Raw genomic sequence first — 23330 nt, 5'->3', positions numbered from 1 at the left:
TATGCCTTTCCACAGAGCACTATTTTGATGCACAAAATCAGCAAGAAGATTTAATCACCATGGCCCAAAATTTCCATTCTGACTGTCAAACAACATGAAGCGTTTCAGAGCTATCATCCTGAGCAAATTTTCTGGTGGTTAGATAATTTCACAGCACTGAATTCTCTGCCTTTTCTGAGTCCATCTAATTAAGATTTCATGCATAGCAAACAGAAGTTAAAGAAGATTCATAGTAAGAGAGAAAGAAAATTGTACTTCTGTGTTTACTGTACCTGCAGTAAGACAGTACCCCCCGGGATTGTGAGCTGTAAACAGTACTTAGGGGCATTCTCCCAGGAGAGCAGTTGAACATCTTCAATAGCACTGTAGGAAATGGAGTTTTCCATGTACCCAGTTGGCTGTAAGAAAACAAAGAAGAGGGAAAAAAAAATGTTTACTTAGTCATCAGAAGTTTCACAATTTCAAAGTAAGAACAGCACTATCAAAATTACACTTGGTGTTGAAAATATCCGCACAATATCTAACTGGAAAGCAAAATTCCTATACAAGCCATTCAGAGAGATCCATCCAGCCACCTTCATCCAACTTGTTCACATCACCCACATAAAAACAAAAACAGGCCAGATCTAGGTGCCTGAAATACAAAAATGTCAAACTGCATTTGTTCTGGACCCAAAACCAGTGGAACCTAATCTCAAGCTGAACGGAGCTATGAAGGGGTCTGGCCATGCACGTGTTATCAATGTACGAAGCAGCATCTCAATCATACAGGCAGAAGAGCAGTGCGCTATATTAAGGTAGTTTTATTGCACGCATTCTTGTTCTTCACCCTGGCTGCAAGGTTGATCAAGCACATCATCAAAATCTAGACTGCTACATTTGACAGTGGTTCTTGGGGCTCCAAAGATTCAGCCCTCAGCTTTTAGGCTCAAGCAAAAGCAAAGCAACCAACCTACTCATCTCAGCCTAAACTAAGTACTGGTTTCCTGCACAGACTGCTGATGCCCAGTTTAAAGTGAAAGTCACAATTAAAACATAAGTAAGTAACTGTGCTTTGCAATTACATGTACAACACAAATTGATAGTAGCAAGGAAATAAAGTTAAACATGAAACTCCTTATTAGTATCCCCATAATCCTTAGGCCTTACAGAAATACAATTATCTCTGAGATAAGCTGAAATATAAATGTATATACGCAAGCACACGTAAAATTACGTCCCAAACGTAATACACAGAGATATAGCTGTGTATCTATCGAGTATGAGTACATACGTTGTACTTTATGCAAGTCTTTATGTTCTTTAAGTAATTTGAGTATTTAACAGAGGCCGTCAAAGATGTCATTAATTTTGCTTTGCTGTAGCGTAAGCAAACTGATCAATATTACTATGGAAGAGAAACTATTTTCATACAAAAAATGCTGATTAATCCCACCACTTGGATAAACCCTCGGGTTAGCCATGTCTTGCAAGAGAACAGAGCTCATTACATTTATGAATTATTTTCTCACTGTTACCGGTTTACATATAACTTAAACTTCTCAAACTTACTCCCACTGTGCCCAATACATAAGTTATTTTTAACTGACAGTCTTGAAATAAAGAAGGCAAGGGAGAAACCACATCTATTTCAGGGTCAAACAGGGCTAACACTTAAAATCACAACACAGGATTCCTGGGGGCGAGTGTGAAATAAGCAAATTGCATTTGGAACGTACCTACTTCTTATTGGTACAACTTTCTTCCATAAGGTAAGTAGGTGGTGCATTTGGAAATCGTACTTTGAAGTTATACACTTCATACATGTTCATAAGGCCGTAAACGTCATCTGCCAAAATGCAACGATGGCCCTGTCATCCACCTTTGCTGCTACAAAGAGTCAGCTGCCTTTTCAGCAAGAAAAACCCAGCAAGCCAGGGAACCGAACTCTGATACATTCTTCAGTAACATCGGTTGCAGCAGCGTTCATTTTACACTAGCCCTCGCTGAAAACAATTTTCGCTGTCTCTTTAACGAAAACCTTGTTATGCAGGAAGTATGATAAACTTCTGCTTATTCATTTACCCACAATATTGTTCTACACTAGTGACTGGAATCCCAGTGGCTTAACGCTGATACTGTACGTCATGCGTTGCCTACTGGAGAGTAATTATCTCGTTCTCACAGGAAGCCAAAGGCCCAAGATCCTTCGGTAATCAGCATTACAACACAGGGAAAAAGTATGAAAACAGCCAGCGTAAAATCTAGTATGCTCAGGAGGCAAAGTTATCAAAAACATGCTCTGAAAGACTGGAGAAGGGAGAAATCCAGAACCAGTCGATGCAAATATAAAATGAAATTAATCAAAGGAATTTAAATTTCTCTCTTAAGAAGGTGCTGACTGCCCTTAATACCCTCCATTAACTTCAAAGAGGATTTGAAGAATTCTCACAGAATCTGTTCCCAAGAGAAGCCTCTTCTATACCTTAAACCGTCCATTTAAACAGCATTAAAGGTAACTGATCCGGTTCAATCACAGCTCTGTAAGCATAGACATGTGATTTCATCTCAGGCATAACTTCTTCTCATAGGACGGTCCTTTTCGTTAAGGAGAATGGAGGAACAGAGAGTTCTGCAGTCTGCAAAGGATGGGAAGACTACTTAAACCATAACACGGAATTACACAGATGGTTAATCTCTCCAAATGAAAGCATTATGCCAACGAGGTAGTTTATATAGCACTCATATGATCCCGCTTCCATACGTTCTATCCAGCCATACCGCACACACTGTACCTTTAACTACAGTTGTTTGCTATCTTACTCAAAAAATGCATAGCCCAAATCTACTTTCATCCCTATAAGCAACGTTATATATTTGTTTCTGTTTTCATTAAAAACACCATGTTCTAGGAAGTGAAATATTTTCAATTCTGAAAACACCACCTACAGGCAGCTTCACCTCTGTTTTGCAATTGAGAGAGTCTAAAGCAAAGTGATTTATCACTACATAGAGCTCCCTGAAATTGTGCTTCTAGATGCTGCCAAACACTGACGACCACACTCCCAACATGAGGGCTGTGCAGAAGTGCTCTGAGGAAGCACTGAAACAGAGCTCTCCTCCGACCTGAGGCTTCCCAGAGCTCCCAAAACTATGGTGCTCCTCACAGACAGACCATGGCACTAATAAGGTGAAGGTCAGCCCCACACAAAGATGTCCTTTCCCTAATCCCTGCACACACACAGATATGAGGACAGTGTTCCCCGGTTCTGTTTTCACAAGACCAAGCACAGTTCAGCCGTTTATCAGGAAATGGCCTGAGGTAAAACCACAGCCTGAGTCACTGGTTCCTCTTAAAACACAGGCTATTTTGACATTCAGGTATGCGAACGTCGATCACGGTGAATCATTGCGGTCAATAAATAAGCAGCGCAAGTGTTGCACGTTCTCATGTTCCAGCTGATCCTGCCTGCGCGCACCCCCAGAAACTGCATCCTCACCCCTCGGTCGCCCCATGGGAAATTCAAATTAGAGCAACACGCAAGACCAGAAACGTGGATTCAGAGATTTAAAAATACCTAAATGACACCGATCCTCAGCGGGTCACCATGAAGCATCTGGCATCAATACTAGTCTTAAGCAGCATTCCCACCTCCATCCACCCACTTTGCCTCTGCCCATACAAGTATGTGTCTGGCTGTGGCATCAGGCAGATCAGGGAACCCATCCGGCTTTTGCCAGATTACTTTTTAGCTCCTTCGGCCCCATTTCTAACATGAAACAGAAACTAGTACGTTAACATAACTTAGGGGGCAGCTTATCACGGGGAAGGGAGTGAGCAGTGAGGACCTGAATATTTCAGTCTAGTTATTGGTATGAGGCAGTTTAAAGCCACGGCATCTTTGAGCAGTAATATATCAAGTTCAGTTGAAAATGCCTTTAAGAAAATAATAATTCTTATTTTTATAGCTGTCATTTTTGAAAGGAGATTTATATTTCTTGGCAAAGTCTGAAATCTATCAAACAAAGCAAGATAATGCACTTTTCTCATTTACTCTACAAAATTAATCCTGACTTGGGAAACTTTGGCCAGAGAATCTACATATGTCAGCTTACAGATTTACAGTTAAGAGTTTTAACTTCTGGCTGTTTGCTGTTGAACATGTTCTGAAAAACTGTAAGGGATTCATAAATGAAAATGGAATTTATTACAACAAACAAAAACCCTAAGTCAAGGAAACATTTTTCTCTTCACATTAGCCTTTAGCCTCCTAACGAAACATGCAACTTCTCCGTTGGGAAATCAGGTATGTTTTAACCTCAGTGAGAACTTTGTCTTTTTTCAGTTCCATAAAGATTTATTAATCATACAGCTTTGAAACAACTTTGTACCAGAATAGCCACACACCAAAACCTACAATAAATCAAATCTTAGGGGAATCCAGTGCTCCCAAAACTGGAAGAACATATAAGCTCACATGTAGGGCCAGTTTTCTCTTAGCATTTCTGGGAGAAGTCGGCAGCAGCAGACTACTCAATAATGCAAAAATCTGCCCACTTGTTTTCATGGGAAATTCTAAAAGGGGAAGAATAAACATGACATCCATTGTTAATATGAGGCTTCTATGCACTTACTCATATAATAATGTACTAAATCTTCAGCTGCATATTTTCCAAAGAAAGCATCTAGAAAAGATGAATTCTACAAATAGAGACGGTTATTTGCATTAAAACATATTTAGACTGACAACTCCCACCAACACAACAACAATGAAGAATGATTTTCCCAGTTAACTACTCCAGATGGTGGGGGGAGACGGGGCTATTCCAGACCCTTGCTCTTCCACTGTCAGGTGCTTATTTCTCTCTTGGCTGCTCTTAAGAATGAGCCATGCTGCTGTAGCCCAGAATGATGAACATATTGTATTACATGTAAGTTTTCCATATGCAAATAAGACCCAGTCCTGCTGAATAACATGTAGGAAGAGTTGATTGCTCTCAAAACTTCGATGGGGGTGGAGACTATTCAGTTGGCACACTGAAGAGTAATGGACTCAAACTGCTGAAAACAATGGATGATTTGAAATAAATCTTGGTTAGGAGACATCCATGGCTCCAGTGAACGCCCCTGCAAACGTAGCTATTTCAGATAAGAGCAATTAACATCTTTGTTCATTAACTACATATCCTATCAGAAGACATTTATCAAGTTAAGCAATTAGTAGTACTACGCCATAATATGCAGCACAGTACAATTTGTCTCACTCTTGATATGGAAGGATTTACTGCCATGCTCACTTGTCATAATGACTTGAAAGAGTTTAAAGTCAATGTTAATCTGACGGAGATTAAGGTGATAAGAAAACAGACAGAAAGACTAACAGCGGGGAGACACCCAACTCTGCCCCAAAGCTGCACAAAGGAATTCCTGAGATTCCTTGGAGCAATATTCTCATCTAAGCCATCACACTTCCCAGACCCCTGGCCTGTCCATCATCACCATCCCCTTCCCTCTCCTCCCGGTAGGTAGGAGGCTTCATGTGTTGGACCGTAAGAAGAGACCCCACTTGTTCTATGCATTGGGAGTAGGACTACATTGGGTGAAAAGGGTGCTTAACCCAGGGACCTGTGGAGAAGGGACCTCTCAGCGGGGCAAATCTAAATTATTTCTGCTTGGAGCTGCTTTGTTCCCAAGTGTCTCCAAGTGTGGTAGCACTGCTTGGTGGGGTTTTGGTTGGTTGGTTTTGGAGATTTTTGATACATGGAAACAAATTTGGACACAGTGGCCCAAATCTTCAGTGAGACTCTACCCATCCATGTCAGCTGAAGCCTAGAGTGTACTAGTGCATAATTAACAATAGGGAAAAGAGGGAGGGGTTTTCCTACCACATTTATTTGTGTGTGGGTGACTGTGTGTATAAACATCCGTGTGTGCGTGTATAAATGTACACACACACACCTGTCTGTCTTTATAGCTACACAGAGATAAAAGATAATAGAAGTATATCCCGTGTTTCTCTACACAAAAATATAGCAGCAACTGTCGTACGCTCAACGCAAAACAGCTCAACTTCAGTAAGTGACATGATTTAATTAAGAAAGGCCAGATCCAGTTGAGCTGATCATCCCAAAGACTTCAGTGGAACTTCACTGATTTACACCAGCTGGGAATCTAACTCAAATTCAACAGAAATTCAACCAAATCTAGCTTTGCAGCAAAAATGTGCATAAATCTCCTTCTCTCCTCTAAATATTTTAGACAACTGGGACTGGAGGCTGTTGCATTAATTAACCTTACAAAACTGATACAAATGTCAGAGTAATCAGTAAGAAACAGATTACCCCAGACCATGCAGAAAAAAACCTTTCCAATCTGCAGTGGGGCTGAAGTACCCTGTGGAGCTATAGAAAATGGATGGGCTGTTCATCAAAGAGCTGACAAGAAAAAACTGGTCTCAACGTTAAGACATGAGAGCTACAAAATCTGCAAAATCGGTGCAGCAGACACCAGCAGAGGGAAGAACTTCAAATTAATTCAGATTTGAAATAAGTTTAAAGCACAGCACAGAAATCCATCATTAAGAAGAAGAAAAAATAAGGTCATATTATGGAATATGTACCATGACAGGAAAGTCAAATAAGCAGGAAAAAGTTATTAATTATATTAGCTGAAATGCATATAGAATTTTTTTTTTTCTTTTAATGAGATCTTTCTCTTTTACCGTCAAACCCAGCTGAAGGAGCACTTATGAGTGTTCAGTTTATTTTACCCACAGAACTATTTGAACTTTTGGGAGTAACATAAGACACGTATCTTGAAGACTCTCTGAAGTTGTCCATCATCAAGCTGACCCTGTCTAAGTAGCCCATAAGAAAGGCAGCCTTCTCTGGCTAGCTCAGCATGACAAAGGGAACTCCACCGAGACTTCCAGTAGCGCTGAACGCTTAACTGGATGCGGTACTGGTGTCCGAAAAGCTCTCTCTGAGGTCAAGTCTATATAAGAAGCCTTGTCTCCTGCTTTCAAACCTCTGCTAACAGGGATGAGACCGTGCTGCAAGATGGCACCTGCCCCACTGCAGAGCTGGAGGCTGACCACAGCTTGCCACCGAGATGGTGGCCAAATCTGCCTGATTGCCGCCCACGGGCAGGACGGCTGCTCCCAGGCCAGCGATCGGGAGCAGGAGGGGAGGGAGCTGCGTTAGACGCAACCTGCCAGACGCAGCGAGACTTTTACAGACAGCGGTCCGACTCGCCTGCCAGGTAGAGTGCAATTCTCCAAGCATGTCCTGCAGCCTTCAACCCCTCCCAATAAACACAGGGAACTTGAAGAGAGGAATTACTATCCCCCACTTACCAACCTAGAAGAAAAAAAATCTCAGTTAAGGTTGTACTGCATCATGCTCTTGATCATGCCTTTGGTGACATGGGAAGCCTGAGAGATGTGGGAAAAGAGCTCAGACTTCCTGACTCCAACCATGTGAATCAGCTCCAAACACATCCTCCTCCTCCTCCTCCTCCTCCAAAACTGCATCACTGATTCATAAGAAGGACCATTCCTTAGCAGGGTTCATGTTTCTCCATCCCTTTGCATTTATCACTGCACTCCACGACACCCCTCCTGGGGAGGAAACAGTCGATAACCTTGACAAGATGGGTAGGTTGTTTATCCACCTTCCTTGAAATTACTTCAGGAAGGAAGGGACACCACAAGCCAAAATACAGCAGGTACACACCTTTCTCACAGAAACAGCAATAAGTAACAAGAGTAGCAAGGACTTATTGCAGAAGACTATACACACATGTACTGCTGTAAAACAACTGTTAGAGGAATAGTGGAAAATCCCTAACTTTTGCCCAGAACATGAAACATCTAGTGACTGCTAAACAGATCTTTGCTCAGTCACCATAGCAACGATGATGTGACAGAAAACAAAACTGCATCCACAAACCGTTCTTGAGTCAAGGCTGCTCTCTATTTTCAGTTCTCTTTCAATAAATCAGCCATGTCACATGCCATGAAATGTATCAAATGCTGATAAACCAGAGAGCGGAGCAAGGGTTGGGTGTAAGGATTTCGGACCAAGTCAGACACAATCTATGCTAAACTAAAATGCCACCTTTTAATGACTACTTTAACCAGGGGCAGCCCTGAGAGCTAGAAAGGAAAGATCATCAGCCGATTTCAAATACAAAGTTGGCACCTGGAAAATAATCAGTCTGCTAAATAACTGGAAACGTGGCCAAACTGACATGTACTACAAACAGGACATCTCTGTTCAGTTGTGGTTTTCAGAACTGCTTTAAGTAATGGCAATAGCATGTTTCTGTTGCATATTGTTCTTGCACTTACGGTGGTTTTTATTTCTGGTTTACAGATCTCCAAAGGCCTGTGGTTCATTATCTCTAGTAGGTCAACAAAAGGTTAAAGAAGGAAACTGTATCTGTTCTCGGTAGGGTCACATACACCGTGCAAGGAGCTGCACCTCCCATGGAAAATTTTAGGGTTTTACAAACTGAAAAGGCTAAAGGCAGCTGCAAGGGAAGCAATACATTCCCCTCTATCACCTGTGCATGTGACGTCTAACCTGAAAGGTGATCCAAGTAGAAAATACTGAATTGGTCAGAAGCTGAGCTATCCAGGATCCCATGTCCCATTAGAAACGTAGAATTTGACTCATGGACTCCACAATCCTAACAGTTCTCACCACCTTCTTAATGCACATCCCAGCTCATTTCTTTCTGCATTTTATTTACAAGATCTAGAAGTTAAATTGTTGCAAAACTAAACATAGCAAAAATATGCTAATATATTGAGTTCTTGTTCTTTGTTTAAACAAGCATTCTCCAACACTACTTATCATGTCCATGCCTTTTACCTGTAGAGCTATGAAACCCTTAGACACTGCAGTAGTCAAACGGTTTCCATTAATAACTTTTTCCCTTTTCTTTTTAATGCACTTTTAACCCTGCAGTTCCCAGGACACCACATCCAATCTCAATCTCATGAACAAGTACAGGACAGGGACTGCAGTAACTCAGCTACACTTCTGAATTCCCAACAGGGAATGCCCTATTCTGATCTTTTTTGGAGAAAAAATGATCAGGTCTTGAGTTCCCAGCAAAATATTAATACAGCCCTCTGCTGTACATTACATAAGAGAAAGAACATGTAGCAGAGCCTTCAAAAAAGCTATAGATAGTCTGTTAAGGATACTGTCACTAAACTCTTCCTGTAATTAGGCAAAAAAAAAGCAGGGACCTCCTGAGGATGAGTCACAGCCACTTGGAATCACCTTCTGCTACAGGAGGAGGTGGGAAAACGTGGTTAAAGTGCCAGTGTTTTGTTTCACGTGTCTTACCTTCAACCATCATTTGGACGGCTCTACATAATTTTAAGTGAGATCCAGCTCTCACGTCTGCAGCAGTGATTTCCTCTCGATTTTGTCTCTCGGCACTACAGAATGACACCCTGACACCAACTGAAAGCGTCCTTTTCTTCTCGTCAGCAGGAAGTCTTCTGCAAAACTGTGCTTGCACACTCCTGGCCCCACCCATAACCTCCTCCACTCCTGGTCTTCCTCGTTGTTTGATGACTGGCTGGCTGTTTGTACTGGAAGGGAGTGTTGCTATTTAAACAGAGGGTAGCTGAAATATGTGCGATACCTTCATGGAAGGGAGATGGTGAAGGAATGGAGGAGGAGAGGGCAACTGCAGTGAAATATCAGAGTAAATATTTGAGAAAAGTGTCAGTTGACTGGTAAATGCATAATGGAGAGGTCACAGAGCATCAGTTAGAACCTAAATTACCTTCATAAGCTCCCTTACTATGCAAAAGGATATAATGAAGTATTTAAAGCGACACTTTCTCTTTGGTTTTAAAAAAAAAAATAAATTAATTAAATATTTAGCTAAAATCATAAAGGCATTGTGCTCACAGAGAATGAAGTGGTATGAAACTGGCATACCCAACTAGCAAACTTTTTGTTTCAATACAACATTTATTAGCCTAGAAAGTTATTTCCAAGATAGCTAAATAAGAGTGCCTACAGTGAAGCATGGGCACCTGCTTATGAAAGGCAGTGTTATCATCATCTCAACATCCACACTTTGAAAAGCAGAACAAAGAGCAACCCTACCATCAGGCACTGTGGAACTGGCAAACCCTTTTCTCTGGGTGGCTCCTGAAAGGCTGGAGAAGAATTCCAAGGAGTTGCAATAGTTCCCCCAGGGATGGCGATGCATGCAGCTCCAGAGATGCATACCCGGAGAAGCCTTGTTTATCAGACGCTAATGCATCAGACACTGCTCTTCTCTCTCACACTTTTTTGGAAAACTAAACCACCTTAGTCCTCCAATAGTATTTTCTGTTCCAACTGGATGATTCAGCCCTCAACAAGACACACTCACTTATTTCCGCTGTATCCTCTGACACAGGGCTCGCACATGGGCAAAGAAACAGAGGTGCATGCCCTCCCTGCTACTGTTTCAAAAGACCAGGCAGGGGCTCACACAACACAACACATCAGACCACGCAGATGTGTCTCTAGGTGATCCAGTTTTGGAAAAAACCAGCTACTTACCCAGCCAGCAGCTAGTGATGCACATCTGCAGGTGAGAAGCAACACAAGTGCTTCCCAGGCTGCAGGAAAAAAAATCAGACGGCTTTCTGGATTTCCTCTGCCTGTTTACTTAGCCTTACTTATATTCTCAGACCATAACGATGGCCACAATGCTACTGCTTAAGGGGAAAAATTATGTAGCACACTACCTATCAACATAGAGATGACTTATACAATATCACTTGAGAGTTACACGTTCAGTGAAAAAACACCCTCCCAACAAAGCAGCTTTGCATACTAGACTAGGTTGACTTCCCCGTTCCCTTCCAGTTTCATATCAAAAGCTGCTTTAAAATAATTCCAGCCTTTTAGAGAAGCTAGACCTTCAGGTTGTGTTGGCACAATGGCTGCAGGTTTCACTCCCACCCTTGGCAATTACGTTTTGGTTTTCAAGCTCAATTACACTGTCCAGTCAGCTTTCCTGTGCATAATGCTGCAGCAACATCCTTGTCAAGATTATTTTATTAGTGTATTTACTATCTCTAAAGGAAATAGCTCATTTCTATAAAACCTTAAGTATTGCAAATGCAACTTTGTAGACTGAGTTTTCCACTCAGGCAGGAAAGGGCGAGAGAAGCATACCATTTCAGAGCTTTGACCTCAACTACCAGTTATTACTATTAGTCCAAGAAATTTGTACCAAGGAAATCTGAATGGTCTTCAGTGAACTGTTTGCCCAAAGTTAAGCTAGCCGCAGACTTTCCAACAGAAAGCTATCAGAAAGCCAATGCTACCTAAGTACATTAACATTTAATGGTAAATCTGAATCCAAACCACCACGGACTTACAACTACCACGGAGTGTTGTGACATGGACTCCCAACATTGATGAAAACTTGAGTTGCTTCCTCTCTATGGCATTTTGGCTTTAGCAGAATACAAAAGCTTCCAAATTAGACGTATGTTTGAACTCTATACCATTATGGTTTTTGCCCACATCTGCTTGCATCAGCTTTACCCAAGGCAGGAATGGAAAAAAAGGATAACTGTTCCTGCCTTCCTCTACGTAATTAAAATCCACGAATGCCACCACGTCACTGTGTGACGCCGCCGCTGCGCAGCACAGAATCGCAATGGTGACCGAGGAAAAGTCCTGCTCCCTCCAATCCACGCGCCAGGCTCCCTCCAGCTGAGGCCGGCTCTGCCTTACGCACCTACCCTGCCTCCCCCGGCGGCAGAGGATCAATGGCACACCAGGCCGCCCTAAAGGACAACCAGCCACTCGCACCGAACTGTGCGCGGATGTGCTTCTCATCTTTCAGTTTCTTAACATTTTATCTGATAAACTCAACTCTCACTAAACATGGATGAACAAAAGGTATATATGAACTTACTGTTAGTATCGGCTTTCTTTTTTCTAATAGCTTTGGCTACCTGTTACTACAGCATTAACAGAATCTCATGGCACTATTATGTTTGCAACTATGGAGAAAAGTCCAGCTTATCAGAAAAACAACCAGAGCAGAATTAGTAGGAAGGGTTGAGCATCATCAGCTTCATTTTCCTACTTATATCTTCCCAGATAACATTTAAAGAAGAATGCTTAATATAGAGATTGTTTATCAATCATTTCCCCAGAGACAAAGAATCAGGTCAAACAAAAAGCATCTTAAAGTAAGGCGCAGCATCCATGTTAACCTCTGGAAAAGGCCTAAGTGATCAGCAAACTTCAACTCGACTTTATCAAGGCATTTTAGGGAAGTATTACTAATGGAAAGGAAATACAAAGCTTGCAACATAAAGTAACCTCTGCCTTTTTCTCTAGCCTGCATCCTGCTGAGAAAGACCTTTTTGCTTTCTGTTTCTGAAGAATATGTAATTTAAAAATATGTATCGCTGAATTCCAAATCAGACTCTGTTCTTCTTTCCTTACAACAAATTACCAGCTCTTACTGGAAATTAATAAACCAGAAACCAAAACCAAATTCAACACTGGAAATAATCTGTTACGGTGTTCACAAATACTCCAATGTTTTGCAATATTTTGGATCACTAAACCCAACTCAAAAGTTCAGAGAACAACCAAGGAATATGCTTCTCTGCTCCAGATTTAAGTTCAGAGCCTTAACCTCAAATCCTGTTCTTTGCAAAATAAAAAAAATCAGACTCAGATCGAAAGTACCGATATAAAGCTTCAGTTTGACCCACATCCTAACACCTCCGCAGCCAATCCTAACAATTTTCTGCCAATACCTCTCTCAAAATACAGATCAAAGGCATTACTGTACATTCAGAGCCATTCCCGTGATGCAAGGATTAGGCATGAAGAAAGAGCATCGTATTTTCAAAGGTGCAACTGCCTATAAGTGCATCTTGTGCATATCAGAGCATTACGAACTCAGCCACAAATGCCAGTGCCAGACAAACCACACCTCTGGAATTCTTGTCTTGTCTCCCATTTTCTTGTTAATCTCACCTAAGCACACTGTCTCTACATGCCCAGTTACACGAAGATATACCTAGTCATCACCCCCTCTATTCTTTTATTTTTATTAATATTATCATCAACATTTTCAGTTACTTTCCAGTGTATCAGTCATTCGGGAGGTTATTACACAGAGCTGGAAACACAATGTTCCAGCCTGCTGCTGTGACCCCTGCAAGAGGCAGCGACGCAGCAGTAATATCTCAACAGCAGCAGATGTACTGTAGATGTCACTGAATTCTAACAGCACTTCTTAAAACACGGCCCATACATGTAATCCTGGCCGTAACCTAGCGTTAGTTTAAATATATTGTTGTCAGTCTAGAAGTATTACATCCAACTCTAAACATACAGCTGCAGATGCACACAAGATTCAACAACGTTGCATAGGAGTACTGTCTTCAGGACAAATACAAGCCTTCGTACTTTCAAGAACAAAGGCTGCATCATGAACCACCAAATTGGTTATTTCAGTGGCCGCACTAGGCTTTACTCATGTGAAGAAAGTGAGACATAACTCTGTCCTTCAGTAACTAAGAGCAGCCTGAGCAAGTCATTAGGAAAATTGTTGGTGCAATTCATTTAGAAGTCCAGATCCCGCAGACGCATTTTGAGACAAGCAACCAGTGGTTGCAACAACCTTCATCACATGAGTAAAGAACTGAGATTCAACCCCTAAACTTGTCATCTATTCCCTCACACTTTCATGAACAGAATGAAAAGCTAGTCAACTGCAAATTACAAGTCAATGCAAAACTCTCTAGATGAGGTGTTGAAGACGTCAGACTAGACAATCAAAATGTTTCTTCTCAGGCGTTAAAAACTACGGTCCTTGACTAATGCTGTGCCCATTCTGTTTTCCTAGCAGGAAAAAAAAATCATACTAGGACAAAAAAGAATGGCAACTGTATCGTCCCTCCTGAGAACTAAGTACCACAGGCTCTCAACACTGCCACGACAAATACACAGGACTATTGACAAGGCACGTTATGAGAACTGTCCATCAGCCTTACTAGACACAAAAGCATAAACAGCCATGTCAGGCCATTAAAATGTTGGAGGAGAAGAGCTGAAGATGACACTTTTACTGCCAAAAAGATAGTGTTTCAGGCATGCACACACAAAAAAATCATATATTTTAGTTGCTGCAGGATGAAATGTTATCCTTGACTTTGCTGGTCCTCTTAAAAGCATTCAAACCTGTTCTGAGTGTCCTGATGCAGTTCACCATTGCTGAAGGTCTAGGGGAAAAAAGAAAACCCACAGTGACTGAAGCTTTATGGAATTTATTTTTTCCCTAATAATCCAGATCACACAATTGCTCTCCGCAACACCTAATTAAAATGCCTTTGAAATGACAATTCTACAGGAATCTTGGATGAAAGTTACCAGACCATTCCCCGAGATGACTCGGCCGCTACCCAAGTCAGACACAGATGATCAGCAGTTTCTACGCCATTACACCTGAAGTTTGGACTCCTTGAGATCTTAGTCATCTCGTGAACCATTTTAATCAATTAATGACATTCATTAATATGCACTGGCATTATCTGGAGACAGAAATCAGCAGCTCGACCATCAGCACAGCTTTAAGAAGGCTGAGACTGAACCAGGCTGGGGATGGAGATGACTCAGGTGATGCTCTATGTGACTAATCAGAGGCTGACACTTCTGTCTCGAGCTGTAACTAAGTCTAATGCTCTCCACAAAGAAAAGCATCAAAGGTGTGAATTCAGACTACAGACAGAATTCAAGAGGCTAAAAGATGTTCCTCTGCGTTATGTAAATACAAACATAGAGTAAATCTAGTATAGGCACATGCAACTGCATTATGGAAAATAAGAAGTACACACTCCTGCATCTTCCTTTTTCTCCTGAATGGCCCCAAAATGCTCTAGGGATATCATTTAACCATACATGAAACCTGAGAATTTAATAAGATGACGAGTCTTTGTTTCCCCAATTCTCATGAGCAATCAAATCAAGCCCAGGAAAATCTAGCCCCCAGTGAATCAGATGCTAAGACCCAAAATCAGGTGCCCTGGCTCCTGCGCTGTGTTCCAGTCCTGGCATTTCACCGTGTCGCCAGAACCAAGCCCAGCCAGATCACTGCCCAGAAAACAGACATTCATGTGGCAAAAGCTGCACTTCTGATCTAACTTGCTCAGCTGGGCAGGCTCGTGCACATCCTGCTAACATCCAGTGCTACCCAGGTACAGGTTCCTCTGTGCTCATGTTTTGATCGTAGCAGAAAAATCTGATAGAATGCAGGATCTTAAAGTTTTGACATCAAGTGGGTTTTAGCAGAATTTAAACTGGGGTTTACAGAATTGGCAAACAGCAGCAATTATCTCTCATAGTGTTAACAGGAGTCCTGCCTTCTCCCTAGAACTCAGATTCACCGGAGTGCCCAAGACAAAACTAATGCCATGCTAAAGAAGTCTATACTTTACAAAAATTCTTAGATATATCCTATGAAATATTACAAGTTTTTCTTATAAGGTTTTTTTGTGGTTGTTTTGTTTTGTTTTTCAATATTAATTAGTGCCGTATAATGCACCAGAGGCCCAAAGCTAACGGCAATCGCAGCTGAGGACACACAGTCACTATGCTGCTCCCACCAATATTCTGCAGTTCACAAAATACAATATTCTGCAGTTCACAAAATACAAAACCTTACCAAGTGAACCTGTCAGTTTTTACAAGTCTCTTCTTTCACTACATTTACCTAAAACAATATTTAGAGATTAATGCAGCACGACCCATCAGAAATGGTAAAAGCAGAGACTGAAAAAAGCACAAAAACCCCAATCAAATAAAAAAATTGCCATGTTGTTCTTTTTTTCTAGCAACATACATCTCCAGCAAACAGAACAGTAAATTTGCAAATCCAGTGGGATTGATCAGAAATTACGCCTTCTCAGATGTTGGCAAGAATTCATCAAAAACATGCAGCAATATCTCTTCTATCAGAAGAAGGTAATCGAGGACAACTTTCCACGGCCACCGTTCAAATACAAGCCTTAAATTCCTGAACAGGGCAAGAACACTGAAAAACTGAAACCACTGATCTGGCAAACGTCATGGCAGGTCTTTTGTGCTTTCATTCTACAACGCTGCACTTCGTAACTCGTGCATAACTCATATTCATAGAAAACTGAAGAGAAGAACCACCATATGGTGACAAGGAGCAGAATTGAAAATAGTCCCTTGCTAGATGTTTTAATTCTTTTCTGTTAAAACAGTGTGTTTGCATTATGCTAAATAACAAATTATGTGTCTGCAGAATCAGGCTCCCTATTCAATTATGAGCTAATTATTTCAAAACTGCAAAACAGAAAACCCGAGTCATCTTTCCTGCTCCACTCAACTTCTTTATAAATTATTCTCCAAGAGCAAATGAGATTTCTCATTCCAGTTGTATTCCAACATGATCAAGACTTACTCCTTCCAGCTCAGAACCTGTAACACACTTTCATTTTAGGGAGTATTAGAAACAAAAGGATGCCAATATTTTATCTGGCAGTCAAGCAAGCCTTTGAAGTTTGATGTCTACAATGTCAAAAGACAAGTAACTACAGAACTTAATTTGTGCAGATGAACAACTGTTTAAAAATCAGCAAGGAAAATTTCAGCAACACCCAGTCAGGATCTGGGCTCTCTGAATGTCTTCCAGTAAACGCTTCCACTTCTAACCAGAACGTGCCTGTACACAAGGGTGTGAGTTTGAGATAGTGACCTTGAATACACACGAGGGGAGTTTAACATCCACTCTCTACATGCTTAAAAAGAATAGGAAAAAAAGCACAGCATACTTTTCAGATTTCACTGTACATTTTTGGACAGTCTTTCTGAATGCTCACTTCTTAAGCTCAGGTTTGCTGCGCTTGGCAGTCACTTTTGTGTCTTTTGCAACACCGCGCACACACAAACGGCCTGTGGTTTCATGCTTCGCTTCCCATTTAAAACTAACACTTAAACAGTAGCTTTATTTTTGTTAAATAAAAGCTTTTTTTTCTGAATTCTGCCATCTATTTCTCTTTTGCAACATGAGGGGAAAATGATTTTTTACAACTGACACCCATCATTCTTAGGAGTAGTATTTTGTCTTTACCACTTTGATTCACTAACTCTCATTTGTGTTATTCCTCAATTTTTTGTTCTGTGTTCCACAAAGGCAATGACAGCAGGTAGCATAATGTTGATTTTTGGACAGTAAGCAGAGCTCAGAGTAAGCTCTGTCAGAGCAGAGACAGCCTCAGCAACAGGCAGATGACTCCGTCCAGCGCTCAGCCCCAGAGGCAAGTCACCTCCGGGGAGAAGTCCCGTACGTTTTCCACACCCACCGAGTCTCCACATTCCAGCAATATCGGCTCCTCACGCCAACAAAGCAGCCAAGGGTGGAGGGAGACTTTGTATTTACTACTCTGTATCAGTGTTGTGATGGGCGACTTCTGAAGACGTTCTTTGGCGTGACGTGGTCTGCCTTCCCACCAAAGATTATGAAACCACTTTCAACCGAAGAGCTTCCTCCCTCACGCTGCCTTCCAGGACCAGCGAGGGGAGAGCTGAACCCTTGCAGCCAGCACTCCCTAATTGCTTCACCAGAAGCTGAAAGACGTCAGCAACTGGACTTTCTACTCCTTATCCCGTGAGAAAGCAGAGAAAAAAAAAAAAAATCTGCAGAAAGCAAGCCTCCGATTTCAGGTTTGGTGTTAAAAGCAGCCTGATCTTTGGCTAGCCATGCAAATAAGATAAAACCTGACCTTGCATGCAGCAAGCTGTGCTGCCTGACCCGGGCTCAGCAAGGGTTACTCCAGCGAGCACAGTGTCAGTGAATGTACCAAGAGTGCTACTGTAATCTCACAAACATCTGTAGCTAAACACGTCCCAGGGGGAGAGGCAGACCTTTCAAATGACCAAACCTGAAAAATCAGAAGGGTTTTAATTGCACAACAACAGAGAGGAGCTGATCGGCTGCTAAGTTTGACCAGCATGTTACTGCATTTCTGGCAGCTTTGTCCTGGCTTCCAGCAATCTATCCTGCTGATTTTAACAGGTTGCTTTGACCTTTAAGGCTCTTGAGGGTTTCTAGGTTTCCTATGCCTTCCTTTAGGCTGCGCCTTAGACTGTATCACCAGCTACCCACAGACTTTCTCGCTTAGCTCATTTTGAAACGTCTTAGACACAGAATCTGCCTTCTCTCTTCAGAGAGTTACTTTTATTCTCAGCCAAAGGAAACCGAGTATGTCAAACAAAAAATTAACGACCCAAACCCATTTGCTGTCACAGACAGATAGCTGCTTTGTCTTTATTTTGTATAAAATAGGGAAAAGGGCGCAGCCCCAAACTTGAAGAATCTGTCAGAATAAAATCATTTCACACATAAGATGCCTTATCGCAAAGTAGCACGCGAGAGCTGAGCTTAGTTTGTTTTCTTAAACTGCCTAAATTAACTTGGCAAAAGTAAGGACAGCACCACTCATAATGTGGCATCGCACAAGCTTATACTACGTGCCATTTTTACAAAGCAACCGCCCGGCCTGCAAGTTCCACATCCTTACAGGCACAGCTAACCCCAAGCTTCTTGATTAACACTGTCCACTTACCAGCAAAGAGAACGTCTCCTGAAAAAAATTAGAAGGGCTGCTGGGATCGGCCCTCCATAAGAGTGGCACGCTGTCAGAGCACGGCCTGGGTATTAAAGCGCAGATGCCAGCAATACCCTGAACGTAGGGCACCCAGCTCACCCCCCCGCCCCTGCATGCCATTACTGCTGATGTTCCTGTAGGCCGCTTAGTGCCTTATGCCAGCAAACACAACCTCTTCTTTTGACCAAGCAGTCAACAGACTTAAGTGCAAATAAGTTCAAATGATGTTAATAGTTCATTTAATTAAATGGTGATCAGTCCGTAAATTGCACTGGTGTCAGCTTTTGATGAAGCACAGGCAACTACATCCTTGGACCACAGAAGATGTACATCCCAACCACCAACATGCGTGGCAGTACTGTCCATGTGTGCTTCACACAGCGAAAGCACGAAGGACATTTCACTGTGAATTACATAAAGTGGTGGAAAAATAAGGGAGAAACATAACCCCTAGGACAGGGGACAGCACTCACATTCCTGCTCTTGATCTGAAAAGCTCTTGTTATGAACGCAACACCAAGTCTTTGCAAAGTGACAGCTGGCTATCAATGAACAGAAGGAAGGCAACGTCATTCAGCCTCGAAATCTCTTTGTCTATCCCACTTAATTTCTTTGTGCTAAAATCTTGGAACACAGCAAATACAAAGCCACCACATATTTGCCTCTGTAGGAAAGAGACGGGTAATAACCACTATCCAGCACAACTGCGCTTGGCGTGGACTCAGTGATGAGCAAAGTCAGAACGAAGGCCAAAGGAAAAAACGGGTCAGGAGTGTTAAAGCACCTCTGACCTTGCATGCTGTCCCCAGCGAGCAAGGGATGGGATGCGTAGTAGTGGGAGACTGTATTCTTAATACTCCAGCTCTGTAGATAAACAGAAAGATTTGATTCTGGAAGCAGATAAACAAACATCTTTCATCAGGACTAAAACAGATACATTTCAGAGCAATGTGCAACTGCTACTGATCCCTATCAGAAAGTCGCCTTTTGATTTCAATTTCCAAAAAAGATCAGCTTACACGCTGCAAAACAGCGTTGCAGCTAAAAACCACTCTCCACTTAGACAAGCAAAGCCTTGGCTAACCATATGTGGGATTATTTACCTACGTCACATATTTGTTTGTCAGTGAAACCGCTGTTTCACCAGCCACTTTCTGAAAAAAGGCATCAGAAAGAAGCTACTGCTGCAGAAAATTAAATGCAACGTGACTCTCTTTGCTCCCCTACTATCCTACTCCCATCTCTAGAGAAAATGGGAGGTGTCACAGGCATCAAAGGAAATATAAAACCCAGCAGAAAATACACACCTAGCTTACATGCAACAGCAATCTCCAGAACCACAAACTGTAACGAAATCTGAGAGGCTTAGAAGGATGTACGTTACATATGACATTCATTCAGTTAGGAAGAAATGCAAGGCAAATCTTCTAGAAAAAGACGGGCATGCAGTTACACAGCATGTAGCACAAGGGTATGTAAGTAGTCGGTAACGGTGGGCACTTGTACAAAGAATAAGTGCCACTTAGTCCGCTGGGACTCTGAAGACCTTGCTTCCCCCTGGGGCTCAGTCACTGTCAGGCTGGATACTTGCTTTGCTTCTCTGTGCCCCAGGTTCCCCATCTTCTAATATGAAGGAATTTTCTTTGTAAGGCACTTGGAGATCCACAGATGAAAGGCGCGGCAGCAGAACTAGGTCAGACAATGCTGATGTATACAATTAATTCTGCAATTTACATGGCTGGGAAGTGTAATTAAAACTCTAGATCACTTTTCTCAAAGGTTCAAAATAATACAGGGTGGCTCTGATTCCAAAATGTAAGACATACATCCATTTGCACTTTGGTTTGTATAGTTGCATAACAACTTTTTAAAGTAAATGCTGCAGTTTAGAAGAAAGCAGAGGACAAATCTAGGGATTAGCTATCAGCTGCGTCATTTCCTATGACCTATCTATTACTTTACCAAAACCTTTAGAAACAAAAAAAAAAAAAGAAAAAACCACACACACACCAACACAAACTTCCTGTACTCTAACCACTGAATGAGCAAGCACAGTTACACTTCAAGAGATCCTCTGAGTAGCTGTACTATTGCACAAGCCACTGCATACAACACCCAAAACCCAAATCCCAAGTTGTTGGTTTCTTCCAGTGCTACCTCACCGTAAATCTAAAAATATGGTTGCACGTACCAGTTAGACTGGGCCAAACAGTTTCTCTTGAAGCTATTGGCTTCACAGTGGCATGCGGTGATAATGCAACATACAGATTTCTTCTTTTCTCTTCTTATAGAACCAAATCCCACAGGTTTCCCTGATTTCAATTACTAATAGGCACAGCACAAAAACCACCATCGCAGTTGGCAGCAGCTGGCACCTTTTCAAAGAGCTTCTGTGGAGAAGCCCAGAAATGACTGGCACGGGATCTCTTAGAGGTGGTCTCGCCACAAGGGCAGAGCACTGCAAGGAAACTTTTTTTCCAGCCCTCTGCCCTCGCTACAGGCAGATGACATCACTCGGCAAGGCTGCCTGCAAAGCGCCTTCACCAGCACTAATTCCAACCGTAGGAATTATACCAGCCACTCATAACCAAAATTATCAGGCTCCATCTCCAACGCAGCAGCCAACACCGCCTTTGAAGTGGAAACTGAAGCCCAGGGCTTTTTCACTGTGTGAGGAGGGTGCAACTAAACAGAGGTAGCCTTGGCTACTGGAAGAGGGGACAGGAGTGAGGGAAGCAGTGCGTGGCTGGGGAGGTCTGACATTTGATTCAGCTCAGCACTCGGTCTCCTCTACTTGCGTACCTTTGCACAGAGTGTGTTTACAAAGGGCTCTGGTTGCTCGCTGGAGGTACGACGGGGACTGGCAGCTTCTGCTCAGGAAGTGCCCAAAAAATGCAGCCGCTTTGCAGAGCCAACTGTTGCTTCACCCATGCTTCAGTGAAAGAGATGGTCCCCCCCATCTGTTCCTCCACTCCAGCTCCCTAAGTCGCAGAAGGACGAGACATAACAAATGGAACAGAGGCTGATGTTACTGTCTTTCTTTTTCTAAAGCTGGTCTTAGCACTGGCAGTATGGTACAAACTTATGTTTCTAAACAACAATTTAAAACACAAACAAAGTAAGTAAATCTCAGTGAATCCTCCCAGAAGTTATTCATTTCAGTGGGCTGAAGGGGCGGGGGGGGGAACGGGGGGGACGGGACGGGACACCAAACAAACTGTGAAGCAACATTCACCCAGAGCTCTTTTTCTTCTCTGTTACACGGACAAAACCATAAGTAAGGACATTTTACAGGCTAGCGATATGGTGAAAATGTAGGAAAATGGACAAAGATAATTGCATAATCTTTCCTACTACCCAAAGGGTTAATACTAGTCTGGATGATCTCCAATTGCATCAAGATGATATACTCAAAATGAAAAGGCTATGTAGAAGCCTCTGCTGGAGCCCTAAATGTTAAGGGGTTTTTTTCTCCTCTATCTCAAATACGTCAGCTGTTACTGGAATTTATTGGTTAAATGGCAGCAGAAGACCATTTAAGTAAAAAGAAGCAAGATAACCACAAGGGAATTTATTTTATGATTTGCAACGAGGTGCAAATCCTGCCAACCACTTTAACCAATCAGAGCAAACCTGATTTCCTCTCACTGGAAGGGCAGAGTAAAAATCCAGTATAAATCCAGAACAAACAGAAAAAGGTCTGTCTCACTGCTGATCCACATGAACTTTCCTGGTAGCAACTCTGCTGAGTTGTGGTATCACCCCTGCTTTTTTTGACAGGAAAACTAAGGCACAAAACAGTCATCTCTTCTTATTCAGCAAATCCATACGAAGGCTAAAAAAGGATGCCTTGCCCACAGGTGCCCAAGATGCCACAGGAACTTTTCCCAAAACTTTTGTCCCCAACAGCCCAGATGTCTAGTGCCATTGGGACACAGCAGGATCCAGTGGCCTCTGCAGAAGGGCTCAGGTCTACTGCAGGTTGTCGCATCTACCAGCCTGTGTACGTCCTAGATATCTTTAAGTATATAAATGGCCTGTCGCTCTTACGTACAGGTAAGTGAATCACAGCCTTTGTGACTACTGTTCCACAAAAAGTTACGTAACTGTGTAAGGCTGCACTTCCCTCTTTTCTCCTCCCTGTTTCAACACCATTAAACTCTAAAGAACATTAAACTAAAATGAAGGTGACAGAACAACACTTTCCTCAAAGGGCTGGCACTGGGGAAATGAAAAATAACCTGTTAGAAATGCAGTCGTATACACCAGCTGCACAAACCACCATTGAAATCCTCCTTTTGTACGTTTGGCATCTGTCAGAGAACAAAACAGGGGGAAAAAAAAAAGCAGAGTCTTTAAAAGACTGAGCACTCTTGCAATGCTGTTTATGGCCTGCCTCTTGTTAAAATGTTTATTTGTGTTGATATATTTAGATGGGTTTTAAATGCAAATGCTCCCTTCCTCATGCCGATCTTTCATGGAGTCCACTGGTTACATCTGTTAGTATTTATACAAGAAACAACAACAAAAAATTTGCAGCTCTTGCAAACATGGGTAACCAACACATTATCGTCTGTGTGATTGTGGTGCACTTATACATTCCTTGTGGAGGAGATGAAAAGGCACCAGGCTGCAATCTGAACGCACCACGCAAGA

At 42.1% G+C, this 23330-nt stretch overlaps 1 protein-coding gene across 2 annotated transcripts in view; it reads right to left on the bottom strand.

Annotated features, from left to right (window-relative positions):
- Nucleotides 1–23330, bottom strand: part of CMIP (c-Maf inducing protein) — a 140055-nt gene that overhangs the window by 66960 nt on the left and 49765 nt on the right. The window contains exons 1-2 of one of the 2 annotated variants that reach the window (XM_087740167.1): nt 9340–9563; nt 273–398 (exon numbers count right to left, since the gene is read on the bottom strand). In XM_087740167.1, the coding sequence (XP_087596293.1) occupies nt 273–386 (114 nt within the window). In that variant the 5' untranslated portion in view covers nt 387–398; nt 9340–9563. Of the gene's footprint in view, nt 1–272; nt 399–9339; nt 9564–23330 lie in introns of those variants that run through there. The other variant, XM_087740165.1, reaches the window with a different exon arrangement.

This window comes from Nipponia nippon, unplaced genomic scaffold, assembly GCF_047370975.1.
Source record: "Nipponia nippon isolate SJK-2023a ecotype South Korea unplaced genomic scaffold, ASM4737097v1 scaffold_7, whole genome shotgun sequence".
Classification (NCBI taxonomy): Eukaryota; Metazoa; Chordata; class Aves; order Pelecaniformes; family Threskiornithidae; genus Nipponia; species Nipponia nippon.
This window is presented reverse-complemented; position numbering and strand designations above follow the sequence as displayed.